This window comes from Gallinula chloropus, assembly GCF_964237585.1.
Source record: "Gallinula chloropus genome assembly, chromosome: 19".
In the NCBI taxonomy this organism is placed as follows: domain Eukaryota; kingdom Metazoa; phylum Chordata; class Aves; order Gruiformes; family Rallidae; genus Gallinula; species Gallinula chloropus.
In genome coordinates, this window is record NC_140104.1 from 11,819,953 (window position 1) to 11,842,742 (window position 22,790).

Below are 22,790 nucleotides of genomic sequence, written 5' to 3' on the forward strand. Positions count from 1 at the left end.
CGGAGCGGCCGGGAGGTGCCTGTCACCTTCAGCGGGCCGGCCCGGGCGGGAGGTGCTCGGCGACGCCGTCATGGTGCTCATCAAGGAATAGTGAGTACGCGGAGCTCCCCCCCCCCCGTCAACCCCGTCCCCCCCTCCGGCTGTGCCCCGGTCACCCCCGGCCGTTCCCGGGTGGCGCTGGCCCGGGCCTGGCGCGGTGACCAGCTGCGAGGGGCGGCCCGGCCATACCCTGCACTGCGGCCGGCGTCGGGCCGCGGAGGGATGGGGGGGCGAGGGGGGGAATGGGGAGCGCTGTGTGAGGGCCACGGCGCTGGTGGGGGCGGGAGTGAAGGTCACGGCGGCGGGAGTCGGGGCTTCCCGGGAGCCGGCGGCTGCCAGCGGCACCCTCCGCTTGGGCTACCGGCAGGTACCGGCCTCCCGCTCTCCCCCTCTGCGCAGCGCCGCTGCGGCTCTCCGGGACTCGGCCGGGCGGCTTTGGGAGCCCCCGCGGCGGGCGGCCCGGTTCGTGTTCCCCGGCCCCTTGTCCTCGCTGCCGGCTCCTCACTGTGTGTGTGTGTGGGGGGGGGGGGGGGGGTTAGGGGGGCTTCCTGGTGGCTCGGGAGGGTCTTGATGGCGCCGAGGGCCTTGCCGGTGTCGGAAGTCTGGCTGGCACCCCAGCTGGGAGCCGCCGGGTCCGTGTACAGAGGTGTCGGGGAGGCAGTGGCATCCTGCCCCCCTTCCCCTTGTCGCAGAGCTCAGCGGGGAGCCTGGTTTTGATCCCCCTCCTCCCCTTCAGCTGTGTGATTTCTGAGTAGAGACTCGAGCAAGGGTGAACCCGCCCGAAATAAGATAGCTCCACAATAATCCCCTTGGTGGGGGGATCCTCACCTTGGAGTTCTTCGCTGCCTGTGACGCTGCTGCGGTTCTTCTGCCCCGTGACGGGGAAGGAGTGGAAAACAGGCTGGACAATCAGTCGTGAGTGTGCGTGCAGCTATTAGTCACATCGCTTTTCCTAGCCTTTCATTCTGCTCCTTTATGCTCGATAACATGGCATGCTCTTTTGGGCCGCTGTACTTTGGATAGGTGTCTTCCAGCTCTGCATCTTACTGCATGTATTTCTTCCCTGAATTCCTAAGGTTAACTTAACTGTGTTCTTAATTTAAGCACGTTCCATCCTTTTAAACTTCTTCTGACTGAGGCTTCTCCCCACCACCCCCTTTGATAGCTGGCATCCCAATGACAAAGTGGGTTTTCAAGTCTTAGACACATTTGCCGTCACGACAGCGTCCTCTTCATAGCGGTTACTTTGCCAGATCGTGGACCGTGGTGTGGATTTAGATCTTAAAACTATATTGGGGGTTGTATTAATCCTCATAGTTGTCTTTAATCTTTACTTCCCACCCCCCACCAAACAGCAGACCCTTGCTGTTTTTATCCAGGAGTAGGGATGTAGAATTTAAGAGCAGCAGCAGAGCTGATCTTTGCAACATAGAGACACCGTTACCTGCTGTAGCGTTAAACTGGATCGCAGACAGAAACGGTGCTTAGTGCTTAGTTTCAGTGCATGAAAAGATAATTAACTTGCTGTTCTGTAGCACCCATTTCATTGATGTTTTCCTATTAATGTAGTTGCTTAATGCACTTTGTACTTTTCCTCTTACAGCACCTGTCTGGTTTATTTCTATTCCCGTTCATATATCTTTTTCATGCTTCTGCTTACAATCGCTTGCCCTGTACTGCAGTAGAGCACACTGGCCAGTGAGCTATGCTACCTACAGGGTGTCTTGTGAAGGTGTACTTTGAATTTCTGCCATTTCTCAGATTTCTGAGGCTGTGAACAATTCGTTTGGAGCATCGTTTCCAAAAGTCATTTGACTTGATAGTATCATTTACCTTACCAAATCAACGTATCTCCTGGTCTTTCACATTGCCTGTTCCAGAAACAAAATGCAAAGTGTAAATGTTAAGACTGAGGGGTAAAATTACCAGAATTACTAAATTTGTTTCTTTTTACAGAAGCATAATTTCTATTTTCAGAAGGGTCACCAAACCTTTTAAGTCTTGTCATGAGCTGTATTGCCCTGTTTCTTCTCCTCTTTGTGTTTTTATTAAGACATATGTAGCTCTAAGGACAGTCAAGGTTGCCACTGTACTTTAGAAATAAGCATTTATTCTTGACTTCTTAGGATTCCCAGTTAGCCCTTACAGTTGCACGTTCTGAGTTATTTCACTGTATTGGTTCTGGTATAAATCCCCCTTGACATTGTATGTGAAAGTTGCCCATTTTCCACGGTATTAGAGGCGTTTTTTGACTAAATCTCATGTTCCAGGAAGGCATTTAGACTTGTTTCGGTGTGACCTGGATATTTGAAGTACTTAGCTCTTACTGTTTTGTTGGTTCTGGTTGCCCCAACACTGCATGCAGGTACCGTACTGCCTCCCTGGTGTAGGTGGTAAAAATATGTGAGCTGTAACTGTATGTCATCTGAGCAGATTATTCTTCCATCTCTCTGACCCCTTGTCACATCCTCCCTACTAAATCAAATGGGTATTATGATGTGCTCCATCGGTATTTTAGGAGATGTTACAGAAATAGAGCAATATAACAAAAACCTGATGTCACATCTTTTATTTTCAGACGATCTGTATCATCTTCTCTGTACAGCTGCTTGTACTGATGGTTATGCAGTGGTAGCTTGAACATTTTCGTCTCTTTCAGGCTTTAGCTTTCATTTGTACCTATCTGTGCTACAGATATGCTGCATAGGTTTTGCTTGTTTGATTTTGTATTTTTGTGGTTGCAGGATTTGTAAATGCTGGTTGAGGTCTTGTTTGCTCTCCCTATTGTGATTTAAACTGCATCGGAAGACCTTGAGGAGAATCAGAGTGTAGAGACTCCCTTCCTTTTCCTGTGAAGTGATGGTAATGACACTGACCTTCTCTGCAGCTGTACTTCCCTTTTCTGTCATTTGAGGCAGATTTAAATCTGGGAGGGAACTTAAGTGTTCTTCATCATTTTCAGGCCTTTGATATCAACAGCCAGCCACACCATATAATTTCCCATAAGTTGATCAAGTTCTGTCCCAAAGTTAAGTGTCATTGTTCCCGTTGCTGCTTCTGTGAAGCTTTTCCTCTGGATCCTCTTGAGCAGTCTTCCCTCATCCTCCTTTATTGCTTGACTACTTATAAGTGTTAGTCATCCCCCATGTTATTGGTTTGTCAGGCTAAGCAAATTGTAAACTATTTATCTACTTTGTGGTTCTGTTTCTCTGTTCTTGAACATTGAACTCTAAGATAATATTCAGACCTAGTGTCTTCCAGTTTCCTAAACAGAATTTCATTAGCTTACATCAAAAAAAAGTATTTAAACTCCTTTCCAAAGCTGTTGTTTCTTTGGGCTTTCTTGGTCTTTCACCTTTACTTCTCTTTCCTCATTCTTACTGCAGTTTTATCCAGTTTGCTAATGGAACATCATGCTTGTTGGCATGGTCTACCTATGGAAATAGTTTTTTTGTTGTTGTTTTTGTTCTCTCTTATGTAAGGAATACTATACTGAATTGTACCAAAGGTCCTCTTCTATCTTGCCTTCTAGCAGATATTTTTAGGAAAGAATATATATATATATATATGTATGTGGTGCAACGGTTGTTGTTCAGTATATCCTACCAGTCAGTAAGTGGCATATAGACTTCCAGGAATTGATCAAATCTGATTTTCACATTGCTTATACTTGTGCTTGGCAAGGAATCCCATAACTTAAGTATGAATGATGTAAAGGAGTACACTTGATTGGTCTTAAGTTTGCTGCCTGATAATTTTCATTCTTTCCTGGGTTGTTCTGTTGTGAGACAGTTATTGTTCCTTCTCCATTCACTCTTTCACACCATTCATGAGACTCTGATGCCCTCACATATCTTAACCCTTTAGCTGTTTTTATTTCCAAGCTGAAAGGCTTGGTCTTCTTGCATACAAGCTTTTCCCCATCTTCTATAATCTTTTTTTGCCTTCCTTTGCTTGTTCTGCATCCTCTTTGAGGACAGGTGACCAGAACTTTAGGCAATATTTAAGGTGTTGATGCATGAGACATTGTAGTGGTGTGAGACATCACAGTGGCGTAACTGTCTCTTGGTTTTGTGTGTGTGGTGTTCCAGTTTCTGATGTATCATTTACTTTTAAACTGCCACTGAGCTGCTGTTTCCAGTTGCTTTCTCATAAGGACTCCAAGGGATTTGTTGGCGATGGCTAATTTGAGGCTCATTAACCCCAAGTGTTTGGAAAAAACAAGTGCCTATAGTGCATTATTTCACATTTCTTGACAGAACTCCTGCACTTTTCAGGAGCTTTTTCTGCAGTACTTTGCAGCCAGCATAAAGCATTGCTGGCATGAGTAATCTTGCATAATCTGCAAACTTTTGCCCGTTTTACAGTCTGTTCATGTGGTATCTTGCTGGTAACAGTCCTCTAGTGAATATATATTAAAATATTAATTCAATTTTCACCAGTATTGTTTTTTTAAAAATCAGTTTATCAATAAAGAGGACTTTTCTGTGATCTTGCTATATCCTAATTTCTTTAAGACTTATTCCTAAGGAATTAGGAATTCTTCCACTCACGGTAGCTGTATCCATTTCCTCTCCCTATCCTGCTTTGGTTCCTCCTTTCAACATCATCCTTACTGAAAGCAGAGGTCAAATACAGATCTGGTTTTGGAGATTGATACAATATTTCAGCAGGCCTTAACATACATGGGTTTTTACCAGCTTTAAATTTAGTTTTATTCTTGTCTTGTTGGGGTTTTTTTAAACAAAAAAGTGGCTTCTGGCAGTTTTTGCTCTGTAATCCAGTCAGTTGATTCTAAGAGACATTCAGGAAACCACAATGTGAAACAAAAAAGTGACTCATATATAGAAATGGCAACACCTTCCTTCAGTCAGCTCTGAGCAAGGCTTCTCTATAGTTCTCCATTCAGTGTTGTTTCCTGATGGATAGGACATAAACACATCTCACAGGGGCTTGTGACCCTTGTGGATCTCTGCAAAATTGTTGAAGCACATAACTTGTTGAGAAATAAGATGTGACTGTTGGAAGGAAGTAGTGAGAAGGAACATGCAACTGTTTGGATGCTGTAGAGATTTGTAGGCTGGTAGGATATTACCAGTAAGGGTCTCTGAGAACTATACGGGTTTTGTATAGCATTGCAGTAGTGCAGTATCATGTGTTGATTCTCTGTGAGGCTATTGTATAGCCTTGTGACTAAAGATGTGTTAGGAATGCTAGTGCTAGGTGGATGCTGGAATACTGGGGGGAGAGGAGAGCTGTGTAGCCATTGTTCTGGGGAGCATCACGTAAATTTTGCAGCTGCAGAGACATCTGTTAACTTTCTGTTTCCGCATTCCCTTTCAGCCGCGTTATCCTGCCTGTGTCCGTGGAGGAGGTAAGTCCTTTTCTTGTTGCTTCCTTTCTTCAGGACTGTAAAAAACCCCACAAAAATCCTCCCCCAAAACCCCCACAAACTTGTGATCAAAGCAGTTTGTATGAACAAAAACTGGAAAATGCAAGAGAAGGACATAGCTGTCTTCAGGACCCCGCATGCTGTTACTCATTCACCAGCTTTTTTGCCTGAATAATTGGATTCCTTTAAGCTTGAGGGTCCTGATACTCTCTCTTGTAAGTATTTCAGATTTGTTGATTACAAATCTCGTGAGGCTGTTCTCAAGTGCAGTTTCCTCCTGATTAAAATTGTTGTTCTTTTTTTGTTCTTTTTTTTTAAACATAAAGAGGAAGCTTTAGTACAAATCTGAATTACCCTTTAAACTGTGTTTTGCTGGAACTCTTTTGTTTTATGCTCTTAGACAAAGAGCAACAATTTATTCTGGTTCTTGAAGTTGGTATAGCAAAAGAAAGATTGTGTGTATCTTAGGACTCTTGAAAATCTGTCTTCTCTAGCTTTTGCAGAAAGACAACTTTCTTTTTGTTTAGGCAAAGCTCTACTTGAGAGAATAAATGTAGTCTAAAAAGGAGACAGCCATTTTGATTGCCAAACTGGTCATGGAATAGCTGTGCAAAGCTTGTGGCTGATTCTCTGCTGTTTTCTCTGGGAGTTGCAGCTTGTCTTTCCTTCCTCCCTCCTGCACGGAACACCACTCTTGCAGAGAATCTGACTGTAGAAATATTTTCAGTTTTTTCATGTTCCTACTAGCAAGGTAGGTGAGAGATTGAAATGACCAAGTCTATAGCATTTCTTTAGTAGATTCCTCCTTCTGGATTTTATTTTTCTCCTTGTGATCCTGGGCTGTAAGCTGGTTTGCGAGCTCTGATCAAGGGCTTGTTCTGACTCTTAGGGAGAGCTGTGATAACAGCACTCTTGTTATTTTTTTTTCTCTCTCCTGAATATAGCAGCTACTGTGGCAGAGACAGTGGCGAGCCAGATCATGGCAAGACTGCTTTAAGCACATCCCTTTATACCTCTGCACTCCTTTGACAGAAAACAGTTTAGAACTTGCTGTAGTGTGTTCCTGCGGCTATGAGTAAAAGAAAAGCAATGTCTAAATTGAGTTCTTTGTTCCTGCGGATCAGTCTGGTGTGACAAGCATCACATGCTGATGGAAAGCCTAGACCTCTGATCAGAGAGTGCTTTTAGGTCTATGTACTATGTTAATGAGCCTGTTAATGCCAAAAGTCTGCCTGTTGCTTACTCCTTGCCTATGGATTATATGCTTCCTCTGTGAATCTGTTTCAAGTGCTTTTAACAGAAGTCTGACTTATTGTAGCATTCCAACACCTAGACAGGGCTTCCAGGAAGGATGAGAGACTCTTTATCAGGGACTCTCATGATATGACAATGAGTTTTAACTAAAAGAGGGTAGATTTTGATTAGACATTAGGGGAAAACTTCACTGAAAGGGTGGGGAGGCACTGGCGTAGGTTGCCCAGAGAAGCTGGAAGTGTTCCCTCCTCCCTAGAAGTGTTTGAGGCCAGGTTGGATAGGGCTTTGGGCAACCTGTGCTGGTGGAAGGTGTTCCTGGCCATGGCAGGGGGGTTGGGACTGGATGGTCTCTAAGGTCCCTTCCAAGCCAAACCAGTCTGGGATTCTGGGATTAGACTAAGTATGTTTGGTTCTCTTACTGTGCCCCAGTACTACTTGTGTAAGGAAGTCTTCCCCAAAGAAAGGACTAACATGATAAGCTTTAGCAATTTAGAGAACTGGCAAGTTAGAGAAAGTCAAGGGTAATTGGTAAGAGACTCCAGAGCTTAATAAACCCAAATTTAGTATGAATAGGAGGAGCACTTCTCATAGAAATAAGCTTCCTAGATATCAGGCTGTGTAAAGAGATAGTCACAGTATCAGTATACAGATTGTTGCTTTGAGGGGGTTAGACTGGATGGAACCCAGCACAGGGTTTTTCTGAGTTCTCTGATACTAGGATTAACCTTCATCCAGTTAAAGTGAGTCCCTTGCTATGCACTTTTCCCTCCCTGGCTGGCTGCTCAGTGCCAGGCATGTTTGTGTGTAGGCTGGCTGTGTGGGAGATTGCGTTTTGGGGCGGTATGTAAATCTGCTGGTCTCTAGCAACCTCCTTGTTGGAGGATGCCCTGGGGTCATCTGTTTCAGAAGGTGTATTCCTCACCTTTGGGTTGGAAGATTTCCAGATAGTTGAGTAACCTGCTGAAAAGTTTATAAAGTGAAGAGCAAATAAACATCATTAGAAGAGAAGGCACTAAAATTCCCGTGAGAACACATTCATGTGCTTGGATTGCGGATAGAACACCAGCTTGACCAAACATAATTTCAGTTCAGACTTGCATGTTGGCACCATGTCCCCTGAATGATGCCCCTTTTGAGCTCTGGTGGTTTCCTGTGACAGACCAGATTTCAGGAGACAGTTCCTGAAGCAGGAAGAGTTCTAAAGTTTGCTTAGCTTCCTGTGTGTGTACTTACGTGGTGCGGTAGTTTTAGAGGTATGCTGAAGAAGAAAGGCTGTTCCCAGTACTGACTCAAAGGATGATTGCTGCTTTCAGTTTGTGCGTTGCTTCGACCTCCTTGCTGCGTGGAAAGATGCTGACACATCTGTTCATCACTTGGTCACTGTGCTGCTGCCTGTACTGCAAAACAGCTGTTCCAATTTCATCGCTTTCAAGGATTTCCTTTGCGCACGAAACTCCCAATAGGGCTCTGGAGGCTTGTTGTGGCTCTTGACCATGTAGCTGCTCATTAAGCATCTCTGGATAGTGAGAGGAGTTCTGATTCCACTTTAATATGGGCAGTTTTTACTTGAAAGCCTTAAGAGTGCATGCCTTCTGCATGCAAATTGTTGCCAAAAGACTGATGCTAATGTGTAAGGTAGAGAATGAAATTAATTGTGGCTTTGCAGCGTTGTAATAGGGCTGAGGGAGTCTTGTGTGTCATTCTGTGATGTGCCAGGGATTCTGTGTTTGGTCCCCTCACCCCTAGCAAATGGAACTTAACCAATTGTAAGGATTCCAAGAGAAAAACAGTGATCAGGAAGACACTGGGGAGCTGTGACTTGATGAATAAAGAGATCAACACTGAATAGTTAGCCAAGTAACTGCTAAGATGGGGAACAAAACAGTGGAGGAGAAGCCCTGGTGATGACTAAAACTTGAAGGCTGGGATGTAGGAGTTAGACTGTAGCAGACTGTCTTCTACTGGGAAACTCTGCCAAAACGTGGTCCTGCTCAAGCTCAGGCTGCAAGCTGTACTCCTGCCTTGTTGTACCCACTGTCGCACTGCAGGGAGCAGGAAGACAAGCACCTCGTTGTATCTTAGGTGTAAACCTTTACTCTTGTACCCTGACCAACATCACGTTGCTCAGTGCCACCTTTGAGAGCACGGACTTGAGTGGCTGTGTGGGTGTCTTGCCAGCTGCCGCTTGGAAATGCTGGTATGGATTAGAGCTGTGTGTACACATTCTGTGCTGCCTCTTTGTTCCTCTCACATGGGAAGGAGCTTGCCAAACACAAAGGGCGCTTATTTATTAATTGTGTTCAAAGCTGCTTGCAGGAGAATTAGCTGTTCTTGAAGATGGCTGCATTGAGATCAGGCCTCCTGAAAGAAATGTAGTGTAATGAAGATACTCTGTCAGCTGTGGAAGAGGTGGTGTGACACAGTTCAAGAGGGATAACTTCCTGCAGAAGAGAAGGTTTTTGGGAGCTCTCAGGCCTGCAAGGATGGGTTTGCTTGATGCTTTGGACTTCAGGGAGCCAGAATTGTCTGTTAACGTTTGCAGGCAGATGCTGTGGGATTTGTTCATTGGGACAGTTTTATTTGTGCCTTTTCCTCTGTTATCAATGTGATTAAAGGATCAGAAATAACAGGGAAGATTAAATGGTGAAGATGCCAAACCAAAGGGTTTATCCTCTTAGTGTCTGAACTTTGACCCGGGTATTTAAAAGGGAGAAGGAATGAATGGGAGACTGTTACTAAGAGGAATTACTTTGTGCCCCTGGAGACCTGTCCTGAGACTTGCTGCAAAGCAGTCAAAGCCATTCAGTCCTCCCTTCTAATGCTGTAGTTGCCAAACTTCTGATAAGTTCTCTTCTCTATGGGTGTACATGTGGCTCTTGCTCTACTAAGTCAACTTGCTTCTAAGATTTCACAACTCCTGTTTTGCTCTTCTGGAGGGAGGTGAGTATTCTGTTTTGTATGGGTCAGCTGTAGGGAGTCATAAGGAAAGCAATGTAGTGCATGAAATGTCAGATGGCAGAGAGTTGTATTGCAGCCCAAAATCCAGACTGAAACCCAATCTGCTGGTGACAGTGCAGGAACTGTCCAGCCAAGTGAGGGGTCCTTGTTTAACCTGGGCCACTGCCTTCTGGGAACAGCCAGCAGAGCTGTGGTCCTTAGCTTGAAAGTGGTCTGTAGGCTGCTTTTCTAATGGAGCAGTTTTACTGTATTGCTGTTTGTTTTGTTTTCAGGGATAGTCTAACAGGTAGTTAGGCTTGCTTAATATGCCACTGTGTTGAACTTGGGACTGTATAGAGCACTTGCTTAAATCCCTCTGGTATGCTTTTTGCCCTGTCCCAGATTTCCTGAGGCCAGGACATCTAGCCTTATTACTTTGGCTTAACATCTACATTCCAAGGGAAAGAAAGGTTCCCTTGGTCTTTGTTAGTACAAGATGGTACAAAACACCATGGAGCTTAGATACTGCCATTGTTTTGGATGCTCTGACAACAAAATGTAACCACCATACAAATCTGCCTTCATTGCTGAGGATGTACCAGGCCAGTGAAGTATTTCTGGGCTGTCAGCTCTGTGTAGTATTACAGTATTCCAGTCTGGGTTTAGTGTAGGGAGTGGTAAGTGCTGTTCCTGACTCTGATGCACAGCCCTATGCTGGGGTAAGAGGCAGCCTAAGGAGTGTTCCACTGCGTTGTGGATTTATGTTTTGGAGTTCTTTGGGGTTTTGGTGGTGGTGTGTTTTGGGGTGTTTTTTAATCATTGCACTTCTGATGTTTAACACTTTGTAGATTACCCTTTCAGGCTGCCCCTCTATACTACCTTTGGCTGTTTTGCTTGGTTTCAGTTCTGAAGACTTAACTCTGTTAATTTTGAACACTTCCTTTTGACTTAGTGCTTTAGCTTCTTCACCTTCAAACCTTGTCTGCTCATCTGTCTTTGCCTCAGAGGCCTGTGAGTTTTCTTCATTTGATCACATTTCTTTTGAGCTGTGCATCCCTTTTTTAGCTACCACAGACAAGAGTGGATTGGTCTTTACTTCTGCAGAGAAGACTGTTCTGTTTTGCTAATATTCTTGATTGTCCTCTGCTTTTCCCTGTGAAACATTTGGGCATGCTTCTGATGAAAGAGACTGCATAGTGTGAAGTACTCTGAGTGATTCCTGGGAAATAATGCTGCCATTTTGCCCAGAGAACTTCATGTGAACTTCCAGAGAACATCATGTGAAGTTCTTTGGGATTCCTCTGGATACAGTACTCTGTGCTTTTTAATCTAGGACTGGCAGTATGTTATTCTCCACTTGACTTAAACAATTGGGGCACCTGCTGCCAAAAAGCTTAGAAAACAATGCATTTTGCTACTGTGTGCTTGAGGTCTCCTGTGCTTTCTTTAAATGCTGTTCTGACATTCCTTTAGGCTGTTTTATTTTCTCTTTCTCCTGAATTTGTGTTGGTTTGGAGCTTGAGATTTAAGGGTTAAAGGTAATTATCCTGTTGGCAGTGCTTTTCTCCTAACTACCACTCAAGCTTTCTATATCAAAATGAAATTAAATGAGCTGCTTATCTAGACACACAAGTGGATGTCCTTTTCTCTGCCTTCTCCCCAGGCAATAAATGTATCCTAGGCTACTTCTGGTAAAGTTATTATAACTTCTACTAAATGAGCTATCACAATAATGTGTCTTCAACTTATTTAGTATCAAGTGGGACAACTGTATTCTGTGGCAGAAGCCAGTAAAAATGAAACTGGTGGAGGTGAAGGAGTGGAGGTCCTGGTGAATGAACCCTACGAAAGAGATGGAGAGCGTGGGCAGTACACACACAAGATCTACCACTTACAGAGGTATGTGAAACATTTAACTCATAGAGTCAGGCAGGGTCCTGTGGGCAAGAGGAAGGGGAGGAAGATGCAGAAGGGTTGCAGTGACAGTAAACCACAGATTATGCAAAGGCTGAAGGACGTGGAGGTAAGACAGGAAAGTAACAGTAGCTGGCACATGGAACAGGTGAATATGAGCATCACTGGTATGTCTGTATGCCCCTGTAAGTGTGGCTGGTGGCCCAAGAAAATCTGGCTCTGAGCTTTTTGAAGCAAATATGATACTGTTACGCAGTATTTTGATACTTAAATTTGGCTGAAGAGGTGGATTTCAGCTTGTTTTCAGCCTCCTTTTTTCTTAATTTCTTTGAATCTTTTTTTTCTTTCATTATGTAAAGAAGGTTTAGATTAGCCAGTCCAATTCAGCAGTCTCTGGAAATCACCATGCTGAAGGTGGGGAGAACCCCACCAGTTCCAGTTCCACCAGTGAGCACGTGTGTGAGACTAGTGTCTGCGTTTCAGGTTCTGTTCTGCCTGTCTCAAGCCTGTCTGAGCCATCGCTCTCGTTACGTGTAGTTCTTACTAATGCCTCTCTTCCTGTTTCCAAATTCTGCAGCAAGGTGCCAACGTTTGTGAGAATGCTGGCCCCTGAAGGAGCTCTGAATATCCATGAAAAAGCATGGAATGCCTATCCCTACTGCAGAACTGGTGAGTGTGGGGGGAAGGACTGCAGGGACAGAGAGGGGATTGTCCCTCTCTACTCTGCCCTCGTGAGGCCCCATCTGGAGTACTGTGTCCAGATCTGGGGCCCCCAATACAAGAAGGATGTGGAACTGTTGGAGAGGGTTCAGAGGAGCCACAAGGATGATTAGAGGGCTGGAGCACCTGCCCTACAAAGAGAGGCTGAGGGAGCTGGGCTTGTTCAGCCTGGAGAAGAGAAGGCTGCGGGGGGACCTCATTGCAGCCTTCCAGTACCTGAAGGGAGCTTATAGGCAGGAGGGGATTCGACTTTTTAAAAGAGCAGATAATGGTAGGACAAGGGGGAATGGACTAAAGCTAAAGGAGGGAAGGTTTAGATTAGATATTAGGGGGAAGTTTTTTACAGAAGGAGTGGTGAGGTGCTGGAACAGGCTGCCCAGAGAGGTAGTGGATTCCCTGTCCCTGGAGGTGTTCAAGGCCAGGTTGGATGGGGCCCTGGGCAGCCTTGTGTAGCTCCAGGCCTGGAGGTTGGTGTCCCTGCCTGTGGCAGGGGGGTTGGAGCTCTATGATCCTTGGGGTCCCTTCCAACCCAGACCATTCTATGATTCTATGACTGTGGACTGCTGGCTTTTTGGTTTGGTGGCAGGGGGACGTACGAGAGGATAATGAAGGAGGCAGCCAGTAGGGAAGCTGTTCCAGCTCTTGCCTCCTCTAAGCTCTTTCTGTGATGAGCAAAAGCAAAATGTAGTGCTGTGCAGTTAAAAGAAATGCCCTTGTCTGATGTGCTGCTGTTAATGACTGACAGTGGAAAAGAACAGACCAAGAAACAGGTAATTGTCCTACTAAAAGAGCAGATGTGCAACAGTGCGGGAATGAATCTGTGAGGGATGATTTTATGTACTCAAGTGCAGAATAGCCTGGTGTGGGGAGAAAAGTGAAAGATGCAGGAGGGGAACAGGGAAGATCGAGGTTGCCTCTTGCTTACGGTGGTTTGATGGGAGCAACAGTGTTAAGGGATTGATATTTGCTCACTTGCCAGCGTTAGTGAAGGTTGACAGGTAATGCTGCTGTTGCTTCTGGGGTTGGGGCTTTGCACAAATATCCAAATCTCATCTGACAAGTGTAAAGTGAATCCATCTGTAAAGTCTGGGGTGAGGCTCTGGGAGCTTTAATATCTTTATTAATGATATTGACAGTGGTATTGAGTACACCCTTAGCAAATTTGCTGATGATACCAAGCTGAGTGGTGAAGTTAATGTGCCAGAGGGATGGGATGCCATGCAGAGGGACCTGGACAGGCTGGAGAAGCAGACCCAGCTGAACCTCATGAGATTCAACAAAACCGAGTGCAGGGTCCTGCACCTGGGTCAGAACAACCCCCATTATCCATACAGGTCAGGAGATGATGTCCTTGAAAGCAGCCCTTAGGAAAAGGGCTTGGGGGGACTCATGGATGAGAAGCTGGACTTGAGCCACCGATGTGCATCTCCAGCCCAGAAAGCCAACCCCATCCTGGGCTGCATCAAAAGAAGTGTGGCCAGCAGGTCAAGAGAGGGGATTCTGCCCCTCTGCTCTGGGGAGACCTCACCTGGAATACTGTGTCCAGCTTTGGAGCCCTCAGCACAAGAGGATATGGACCTGTTGGGGTGTGTCCAGAGGAGGCCACAAAAATGACCAAAGGGCTGGAGCACCTCTCCTGTGAAGCCAGACTGGGAGAGTTGGGTTTGTTCAGCTTGGAGAAGAGAAGGCTCTGAGTGGACCTTATAGTGGCCTTCCAGAACCTGAAAGGTGCCTGTAAGAAAGCTGGGGAAGAACTGTTCATGAGGGCACAGAGCAGTAGGACAAGGGGTGATGGTTTTAAACTAAAAAATGGGAGATTTAGGTTGGATATTAGGAAAAAGTTCTCCCCTCTGAGGCTGGTAGATCACTGGAACAGGTTTCCCAGAGATGTAGTGGAGGCCCCATCCCTGGAGACATTCAAGGTCAGGCTTGATGGGGCTCTGAGCACCCTGATCTAATGAAGATGACCAGGCTCACTGCAGGGGGGTTGGACTAGGTGGCCTTTAAAGGTCCCTTCCAGCCTTACACATTTGATGATTCTAAGCTGCACGAAGTGCTGAAAAAATGTCCAACTAATTTTCCAAAGGAGTGTTTATTTACTTAATGATCTTTCTTACTCACTGAGGTTATTTGCCACAAGTTAAACCACTACTGTTTTCCTGGGTTTTGTTGCTGTTGGAACTGCAAATTTGACTTTGCCTCCAAACTTATGTAGCATTTTTGGCTGTGTTTTATGATGTTTGTATCTTTGAAGGGTACATATTCTGCTGTTTGGTAGTGGGACAGTTGCTATGGGAACTATAAACTTAAAAATTCCAACTGTTCTTGAAACTCAATCTCAAAAAATATTTTCAACAATTTACTTAAAAGAATTTTAAATGAAGTGTTTTAAAAGGAGGAGAAAGCTTTGCAGGAGGGAGAATAACATTACTTCACTATGTGAAATTACATGCAGCAGTCTAGTGCAATGGGTATTTCAAATACAGAATTCAGATGTTGTCATCAAGTGCAGAAAAAGTTTTTAATTTGTCACATAATTCAAGATGCTGAAACAAGACTATTTACAATCTACCTCATATTTATGCAGTTTTCTTGCTGCATATTACTTAAATTCACTAGTTAGTGTCTAGTTTATTTCCATGTTAAGTACACTGAACTGGTTTAAATGCAAACAGTTCTTTCATTAAATTCTTTAAATTGTGGAAACAGATCTGACTAAGGTGATTCCAGTAGGTTTTGTTAGATGAAATGCCTAGCTATATCCTCCTCCTCCTCCTCCTCCTGTCCCTCTTTATGGGATGCAGGGGGAAATGGCCAGCCCCTATTCAGTGTCTGTGGGGACAGGAGATGGGGTAATGGCTGCAAGTTGGAGCACAGGACATTCTGCACCAACATGGGGAAGAACTTTTCCCCAGTGAGGGTGAGGGAGCCCTGGGACAGGCTGCCCAGGGGGTGTGGAGTCTCCTTCTCTGGAGATATTCCAGCCCTGTCTGGATGCCACCCTGTGCAATATGAGCTGGGGAGCTGCTCTGGCAGGGGGGTTGGACCTGATGATCTCTTGAGGTCCCTTCCAACCCCTGGGATTCTGTGATTCTATGATTCTCCTCCACCAATTTCTGAAACAATGGAACGGAGTTAGATTGTTGTGTCACTCTTAGCTGCTTATCCATCACTTTCAACACTAGCTAGCAGTGTGTGCTTGTGTGGAAAAAAATGTGGTATTAAAATCAAGTACAAGCCTTTCCAGCACAGTATGCTACAAATGATAATATAACAACAAAAAATAATCCTCAACTGTAATAAACACCAGTATAATAGGAGATGAAGTGCTTTGTTGTGGGGGTTGGAGCAGAAGGCAGTTTCTATGTGGGGGCTGACAAATCTGTTTAGAGAATCTGCCAGCTTGACTTGAATCAAGAAAAAGCTCAGAGAAGTTGCTGAACCCTTTGCTTGCTAGTGCTGGGCAGGAGGGAGGAACCCGGGTGTGTGGTGTGGGCAGCCTTGCGCATTCCTGTTTCGCTCTGGGACACGCTGGGATATTTTGGTCCTGTGTGAGAAGACTTGGATGGCCTCATGTGAATCTTTATGCGACACAAAATGCCATGCTGACTTCCAGCCCTCTCCCTAGAGTTTTAAGCCTAAGAGCCAAGAACACAGTAAGAACTAAACCTGGTTTGACTGTGTAGGAGTTAGTGGTACTTCTGCCTCTGCCCTCTTGTACTGAGGTAGTATTAGTGTGCTGGAATACTGCTTATTTGTGTATCAGCTATCACGTAGAGCCTTTTAAGTTTGAATAAAGCAGTGCTTTTAGTTAATTGTGCATCATGGTAGTGGTTGTTGTGGTGGGGTTTTTTAATTATACAAGATTATCCTTCTTACATTTCCTTATCTCCTCCAAAAAGTTCCATTATTACTGTAATATGCATATTATATACCATTATCAAAGAAGTACCGAAGGTTGAGGGAATTTAAATGCCTAGTTTGTAACTTCCTGCAATTCTGCACACTTGTTTGTGCTGTAATATGTTGGGTTTATGTATGTTGAATGGAAGCTTTGCTTTGCTCCTTTGAGAGTATGAACTGCAAATGAGTTTGTCGTTGTGTGCATTTGCAACTTCTACAGTAAAAATGAAGTGAGGATTGCCTAATAGTTATAATCATGCACTGGTGCCAAGGAGAACAGTGTTCTTGGTTCTTTTCTGCAGTCTGACTTAAATATTAATGTCACTTAAATGTTTTCAGAAAAGCAATTTGATGTGTGTTCCACTCTTCTGGGTGTCAGCATGAGATGCCTGTGGCCAAATGTCAAGAAATTGAGAAGTTATAGCTGCAGCTGAAACGTGTAGGAGTTGCTGCTGTAACGCCATAATTTGTAGCAAGCTGAGCATCTAAGTTTTAATGGACATTTCTAAAGAGATTAATTTGTTTGCTTTACAAATGAGGAGTCTTCCCCACAGCGAAGAAATTAGGAAGATGAAGGAACCTGTTTTAAGGCAGCTGCATCGTCACAGTGCATAGTCATGGAAAAGCAGTTTGTCATGGGAAGGTGGGAGGGCTCTGGTTTATAATTACTGCTGGTTTATTCAGTGTTTTGTGTGGACTAGCAGGGAAAAAAAAATCCTTCTTGCAGAAATAATGAAATGTTCTTTGAGATGAAATTCAGCCTGTTAAAAATTAGCCTCAGCTCTGCTTGCTTGTTCTCTCCCTCCACCCCAACATGTCAGTCTAAATAATTAGCCTTCTGTAAATTGCTGTAAAAAGCAGTTTTCAAATTGTTAGGGGGTTAGGACAGTCCAAGGGCCTGCAGTTGGCAATTAAGATAGCTGGATGTGCGTGATAGGTGATAAGGGATGGTACTATCTAAGAGTGTTGGGTTGGAAACTCTCAAATGATAGTAGTGCCTTTATAACAAAATAGCTTCTTAGTAAAGCCCTCATGTTAAACTTCAGAACAAATGAGCAGAGTTCAACTTTAGCTTCAGACATCCTTATTCTTAGAGTAGAATTGCTAACGCACTCTGATGGCTCAGGTAGAACAGATGCTGACTGTTACAGGATCTTTAATTGCTTTTCTGTGTTGAATAATTGAGCCTTACTACCCAGGGAGTTCAGTTACCATGAGCAGTAGAGATGCAGAGGGTCTAGTTACTGCTTGCAGGAGTGATGAGGTCTGCACTGGCCTGAAATGCAGCATGTGTTTGCTTCAGAACTGTGGAGAGGTTTCTTATCTGCAAGCTGAGAAAGGATTGGTAAAATGCTGAACATACTTATTCCATCTTCTCATCCAGCTGGCTGGAGTCCAGAGAACAGAAGTGGCAGTACATAATTAATTGCCGCTCCTCTGGGTTTCTCCAAGTCTTGAGAATTTCCAGAGGAGAAGGGGGTGAAATTAGCTGGCTTTTTATTGACTTGCAGGGTTTTTCCCTCAATAATATCAGCAGCCCCTGGGAAGCTGAAGTTGTCCCTGTTTTGCTGGTAGAGGGAGGAGGGTGGTGGTTGCTGTATGTTCTCGTTTCACTGAAGTACTGTATCTCTTTCTTTTCATGTGCTGGTTTCTTGGACCAGTTATTACTGTAAGTATTGTTTTTACTGATGATCTGTGGCAGTATGTGTAATGTCTGAAATGAAGCATTCTGGGTATAAGAAGCTCTTTAGCTTCAGCTAAAGGCACTTTAGCTTTTGTCATTGCAATATCATGTAGATTAAATCCCCTTACCAACTGTGGCATGGTCATGAACACTTTGTAACTAGGGACAGAGATCTTTATTTACTGCAGCAGTGCTCAGCTTTGCAAATGGGAATGTATCCATGCCTAGATAAACTGATTAAAATAAAGTTAGCTCTTACTGTTATGTCCCTTAGAGTAATTTGTCTTCTGAATTTGATATTTCCTTTTACATGCTGAGTGTTTCACTGCCTTGTGCTTTTGTTTCTACTCCCTTGAGGGAGGATAGAGTTACCTTTGGAAGTCCTTTTCTACTCACAGTAATAATAAGAAATGGAAAGTGTTTTGCTTACTTGGCAGAGCTGTGCTTCTTGTCCCTTCCCTTTCCAGTGTCGAAAGCTCTCAACATGAGCTTAATATTGCTCATTTGAAGAGTTGCATCCAAATATGTACTCAGTGCTAGATCAATAATCTCTTTGAAAAGATGATTTCTGCCTAGTTAACTTACGTTACCCCTTCTAAACTCTAAATAGAGTGGCAGATATTATCCTTTACAAGAAAAGCTATTTATAAGCTCCAAATGTTTCAATAAAACAATGACACTTATGTTTTTTTTCAGTGAACAGTTTGTGGTTTATTTGATCTTGTGTATTTAGGGATCAAATGATTTCTAAAAGCAATGATGTGTTTACAGATAATTCTGAAGTTCTCCAAGTTAAACCCCAATCAAGTTATAGTTCTTTGAGTTGACTTGCCTACCACTTACCTAGTTAATAAGAACTAGAGGTATATATCCAAAGAATAACAAGAAGCTTTGTTTTGATGACAGAATGAGTATATGAAGGATGACTTCCTGATCAAAATTGAAACCTGGCATAAATCAGATCTTGGAACACAAGAGAATGTAAGTACTTGTGTCGTGTGTTTTATTCATCTCTTTAATGTCACAGTGATGCATTCCATGCTAGATTAGAGCATGGCTGTGTGGAACTGTCTATTTGCTGTGTTCTTGGATTTGAAATGCTTATCATCCTAGCAAGGCAGAGACTTCATCCTCTTGGCTTCTAATACAGGCTGAATAAAATTTTCCCCAGAACACTTCTTCTGTGCAAACAACTTTGCTTCTTTAGAAGACCTCGTATTGTGTGTATACCATGGTGTGTCCTCTCTGTATATGGAAGGGGAACATGATGTGTCTGCATCTCTACCTGGGTTTTTTTTATGATCTTAGAATGGGAATGTTCTGTAGTTCAATCAGTTACATTAGTCTTGTGCTTTCACTGCAGGTTCATAAACTGGAGCCAGATGTGTGGAAGAATGTAGAAGCTATTTATATAGACATCGCTGACCGGAGTCAAGTACTTCCCAAGGTATGGTAGGTGGGTAAGAGCTCCCTAGTGTGGGAAGCCTTGTGCTAAAAGAGGGATAAAGAACAAATTGTGTTCCCAGGGATGGTCACAGGTAACAGGACAAATGAGAAGATGGAAGGAGGAGAAAAGGCGATACTTTGTTCTAAGGATTGCTACAGTTACTGTACAAAACTAAGGAATGCTTCTGTACTGTACTGGGAAAAACCCCTAACTATATAAAAATGGAATTTTGTTTGAGTTTCCCCAATTAGTATTTCTGATGCCATTCAAATATGGCTAATTTACCTGTTTTCAGACTTGGTCCTGGGTCTTAAACCAGAACTAGTATTTATTTTAGCTTTTCTTTCTAATAAAGATGAACTGGTAGAACATGAGTATCATGTGATTCGGATAGGTTGGTCAGGTATTAAGCTGTATCTGCAAAGACAAACCATTCTGAACTGAAAGCTGCCAGAGGGGAAAGGGAATTTACCTGGGGCAGAAGACTTCTGAAGAAGATGCTAACGATTGATCACTTTTGTGACTAAACTGATGATGATTTGAGTTTGCCTTTAATTGGGGGTGGGAGTAGAGTACACACCCCAGTACATGCAGGAAGGGAATGCTGCAATTCATTTGCTGTACAATAGAGGCATAAATGATGCCTCTTTCTTTTGGATGGTACTGTGAGTTTGACTGTACTTCTAGTGTGCCATATGTGAGCATCATACTGATACAGTGCTGTGAGAAATACTAGATGCCACAGGTGCAGAGAGCATAGCTGTTGTCTGCAGCAGCCGTGTTTAGCTCCCAAAGACCAAGTGGTTACAGGAAACTATTCCTAAAGCTTTACAGATTTCCTGATAGTCTTACCCCAAAGGAGTCCTTACAAAGGTCATATCAGCTTGTTACCACTTCTTCATGTAGGTCTAGGACACAGCACGGGGGGGAGAAATATGTTTCCTTGAAGAGTGCCTGACCTAATGTTGAAGTCTGAAAACAGTAGCTCTTGAGAAGGCAGTTAGAGGTTAGTCTTTGCCCACCAGAAAAAGAAATCCTTTGTGACAGTGAGCAGCTGGGTAGCAGTAGGATAGTTTGTGTTTAATCTTGCATGTCTGTCCAACAGGATTACAAGGCAGAAGAAGATCCAGCAAAATTTAAATCTGTCAAGACTGGACGTGGACCTCTGGGTCCCAACTGGAAGGTGTGTGTTGCATGAGTTAAGGAACTGTATCAGCTTACATGACTGAAGTATAGATACTGGGTCTTGGAGCCATAGATGTGTATGGAAAACACTGGAGTCACTTCTGTAGAAGGAAATGCAGAACTCAGCTGGTGATGTGTTCTGAAGTTAAAGGAACTGGAAGAGTTTGGTACAGATAGAATGAGTTCCAAGAAATTGTCGGACCTGTTTGAATTCTCTTGGGTAAACACCAGGGATGAAATAGCAGTAGTGTTTAACCTTTCACTTAAATCCTTGGAATGTGAAGACTCTACAAGTGCAAATATGATACCGGTCTTTAAAAGGGACCCTGAATGGGATCTGGGGAACAAGTGTGATCTCTAGCAGGCAAGTCTAGTAGAAGCTGGTGTTGATACAATCTGCTTGCAAGGAGTGGATATGGCTCCTGTAAAAGGAAGTAGGAAAGTCCACCTTACCAATATTGTGAAGCTTTCTTTAAGGTTTGATAATTATGTGGATGACTCAGTTGATGTAACCCATTTCCAAAACTTTCAGACAGGGACTTTTAAGGAAACTTAAGTAGCCAAAGCACAGCAGGGAAGATACTGAGAAACATAAATTTAATGGAAGAAAAAATGGAGAACAGCAGAGAAGATGGAATGGTCTATCCTCAAAACAGAGGGCCATCTGTGGGGGAAACTAGATCTATTTTCATCATGGTCTTAAAAACCACGGAAAAAAGATGAGCAAAGATGCATCAAAACTTGTTGATAAATGATAGGCAAGGCATAATGATGCAAGATAACTGTGAGGAGCTGTGGGAAGGCTTCATAGTTATGACTGAGAGAGCTGCTTTCCTGGAGACATTTGACCCAAGTCCTGTTGTGAATATCTTTGTGTCTTTGCAGAAGGAGCTGGGGAAGCAGACAGATTGTCCGTACATGTGTGCTTACAAACTGGTAACAGTCAAGTTCAAGTGGTGGGGTCTGCAAAATAAAGTTGAGAACTTTATACAGAAGGTAAGTGAGCTCTCTGCTGGGGAGAGATGGGGAAATGAGGCATATTTCGTCTCCTGTCTGCTTTAGCACCTCAGCTGCTTCTACTAGAGTATCCTGCCTGGAGATGTTAACCTGAAACCCAGTCATGTCACTTCAGGCAATAGAGTACCACAGTCAGCTTAAGTTGGGTTCAGTTTGCTGCTGATTCAAGGGCTGTGCTGGCTGATTGTTCTGTGAATTGGCTATTGAACCGTTTTCTCTCTAATGTATGAAGGTAAACTGGCTCTTTTGCCTTGTTTAATAAATCAGCCTGAGAATTGCTGTCATTTGGTAGTTGATGTGTGAATAAGATGATGCATATATACTAGGGTTATTCATGTCAGGGGCAAGACATATTTTTCTGGGGAAAGATAGCTACAGCTTCAGTTACCTGATCCTAATCAGCTGAGGCAAGTCCCAGAGCTCTATTTATGTTTTACTGCCCCAGCCCGCTGCTTGAAAAACCCGTGTTACAAAATAGGCAGATAGTGGGAAACATAAAACATGAGTAACTGGTATCCTGAAAAGAACTTTTTTCTGTGCCAGAACCACAGCAGGATGCAGGACCTGGGAATTGGTATGTGCAATTTTCCAGGCAATGCCATGTTCATAAACACCTCTTGACTTCAGATCATAGAGACATTTCAGTGGTTAATATTGATAAACTACAGTGCTGCTTCTGCAGAAGTAATTCTCTGGTGGTATAAGCTAAAGAGAACACTAAGGGGGAATGAACAAGCTGCTGCAGGATTTCAAATACCTGTAACAAGAGCCCCAAATAAAGCAGTGTCTTGAATCCCTTTCGAAGTGTCTGTTCAGCTACACGTTTGTATCAAAGTAGTTGAGCTGCTTTTGATGAGAGCAAGTTATCAGATGTGAAATCATAATAGGTAAAACTGAAGTGTCCTTCCTTAATGGGAACTTTCCAAGAGGCATTGTGTACCCCTGTCTAATATAAACCAGGCAAAATCTTTATCTCCTATAAAATGGAAATAAATTGCTCCTAACTTGAAGTAGCTTGTGCACATTAGTTACCTCTGCTGAAAGGTTTTTAGCTGTGGAAAACAAGTTTAGGCTTTTTATAGGTCACTGGAAAAGGAAAGAAAAACCCTGATAGGTGCATGTCAACCTTTTACACTAACCTCCAGTTTTTAGAAAGTCTAGGATTATTTTAAAAAATACTTTATTCTGTTTCTGCTTTTTTTTTTTTTTTTTTGTACCTTCAGGCCAAGAATTGTGTTCTAAGTAAACCCAACCTGGAGCATTTTATTTTGAAAAATACACAGTCAAATCAAAGGAAA

General features: G+C 43.5%; 1 protein-coding gene across 1 annotated transcript in view; it reads left to right on the forward strand.

The window, feature by feature from the left end:
* The window catches only part of PITPNA (phosphatidylinositol transfer protein alpha), a 28,050-nt gene continuing 5,260 nt past the window's right edge, over positions 1–22,790 (forward strand). The window contains 9 exon segments of the mRNA XM_084272915.1: positions 1–90; positions 5,383–5,413; positions 11,376–11,521; positions 12,114–12,203; positions 12,205–12,211; positions 18,750–18,824; positions 19,207–19,290; positions 20,396–20,473; positions 21,361–21,471. Of these exon segments, the coding sequence (XP_084129041.1) occupies positions 71–90; positions 5,383–5,413; positions 11,376–11,521; positions 12,114–12,203; positions 12,205–12,211; positions 18,750–18,824; positions 19,207–19,290; positions 20,396–20,473; positions 21,361–21,471 (642 nt within the window). The 5' untranslated portion in view covers positions 1–70.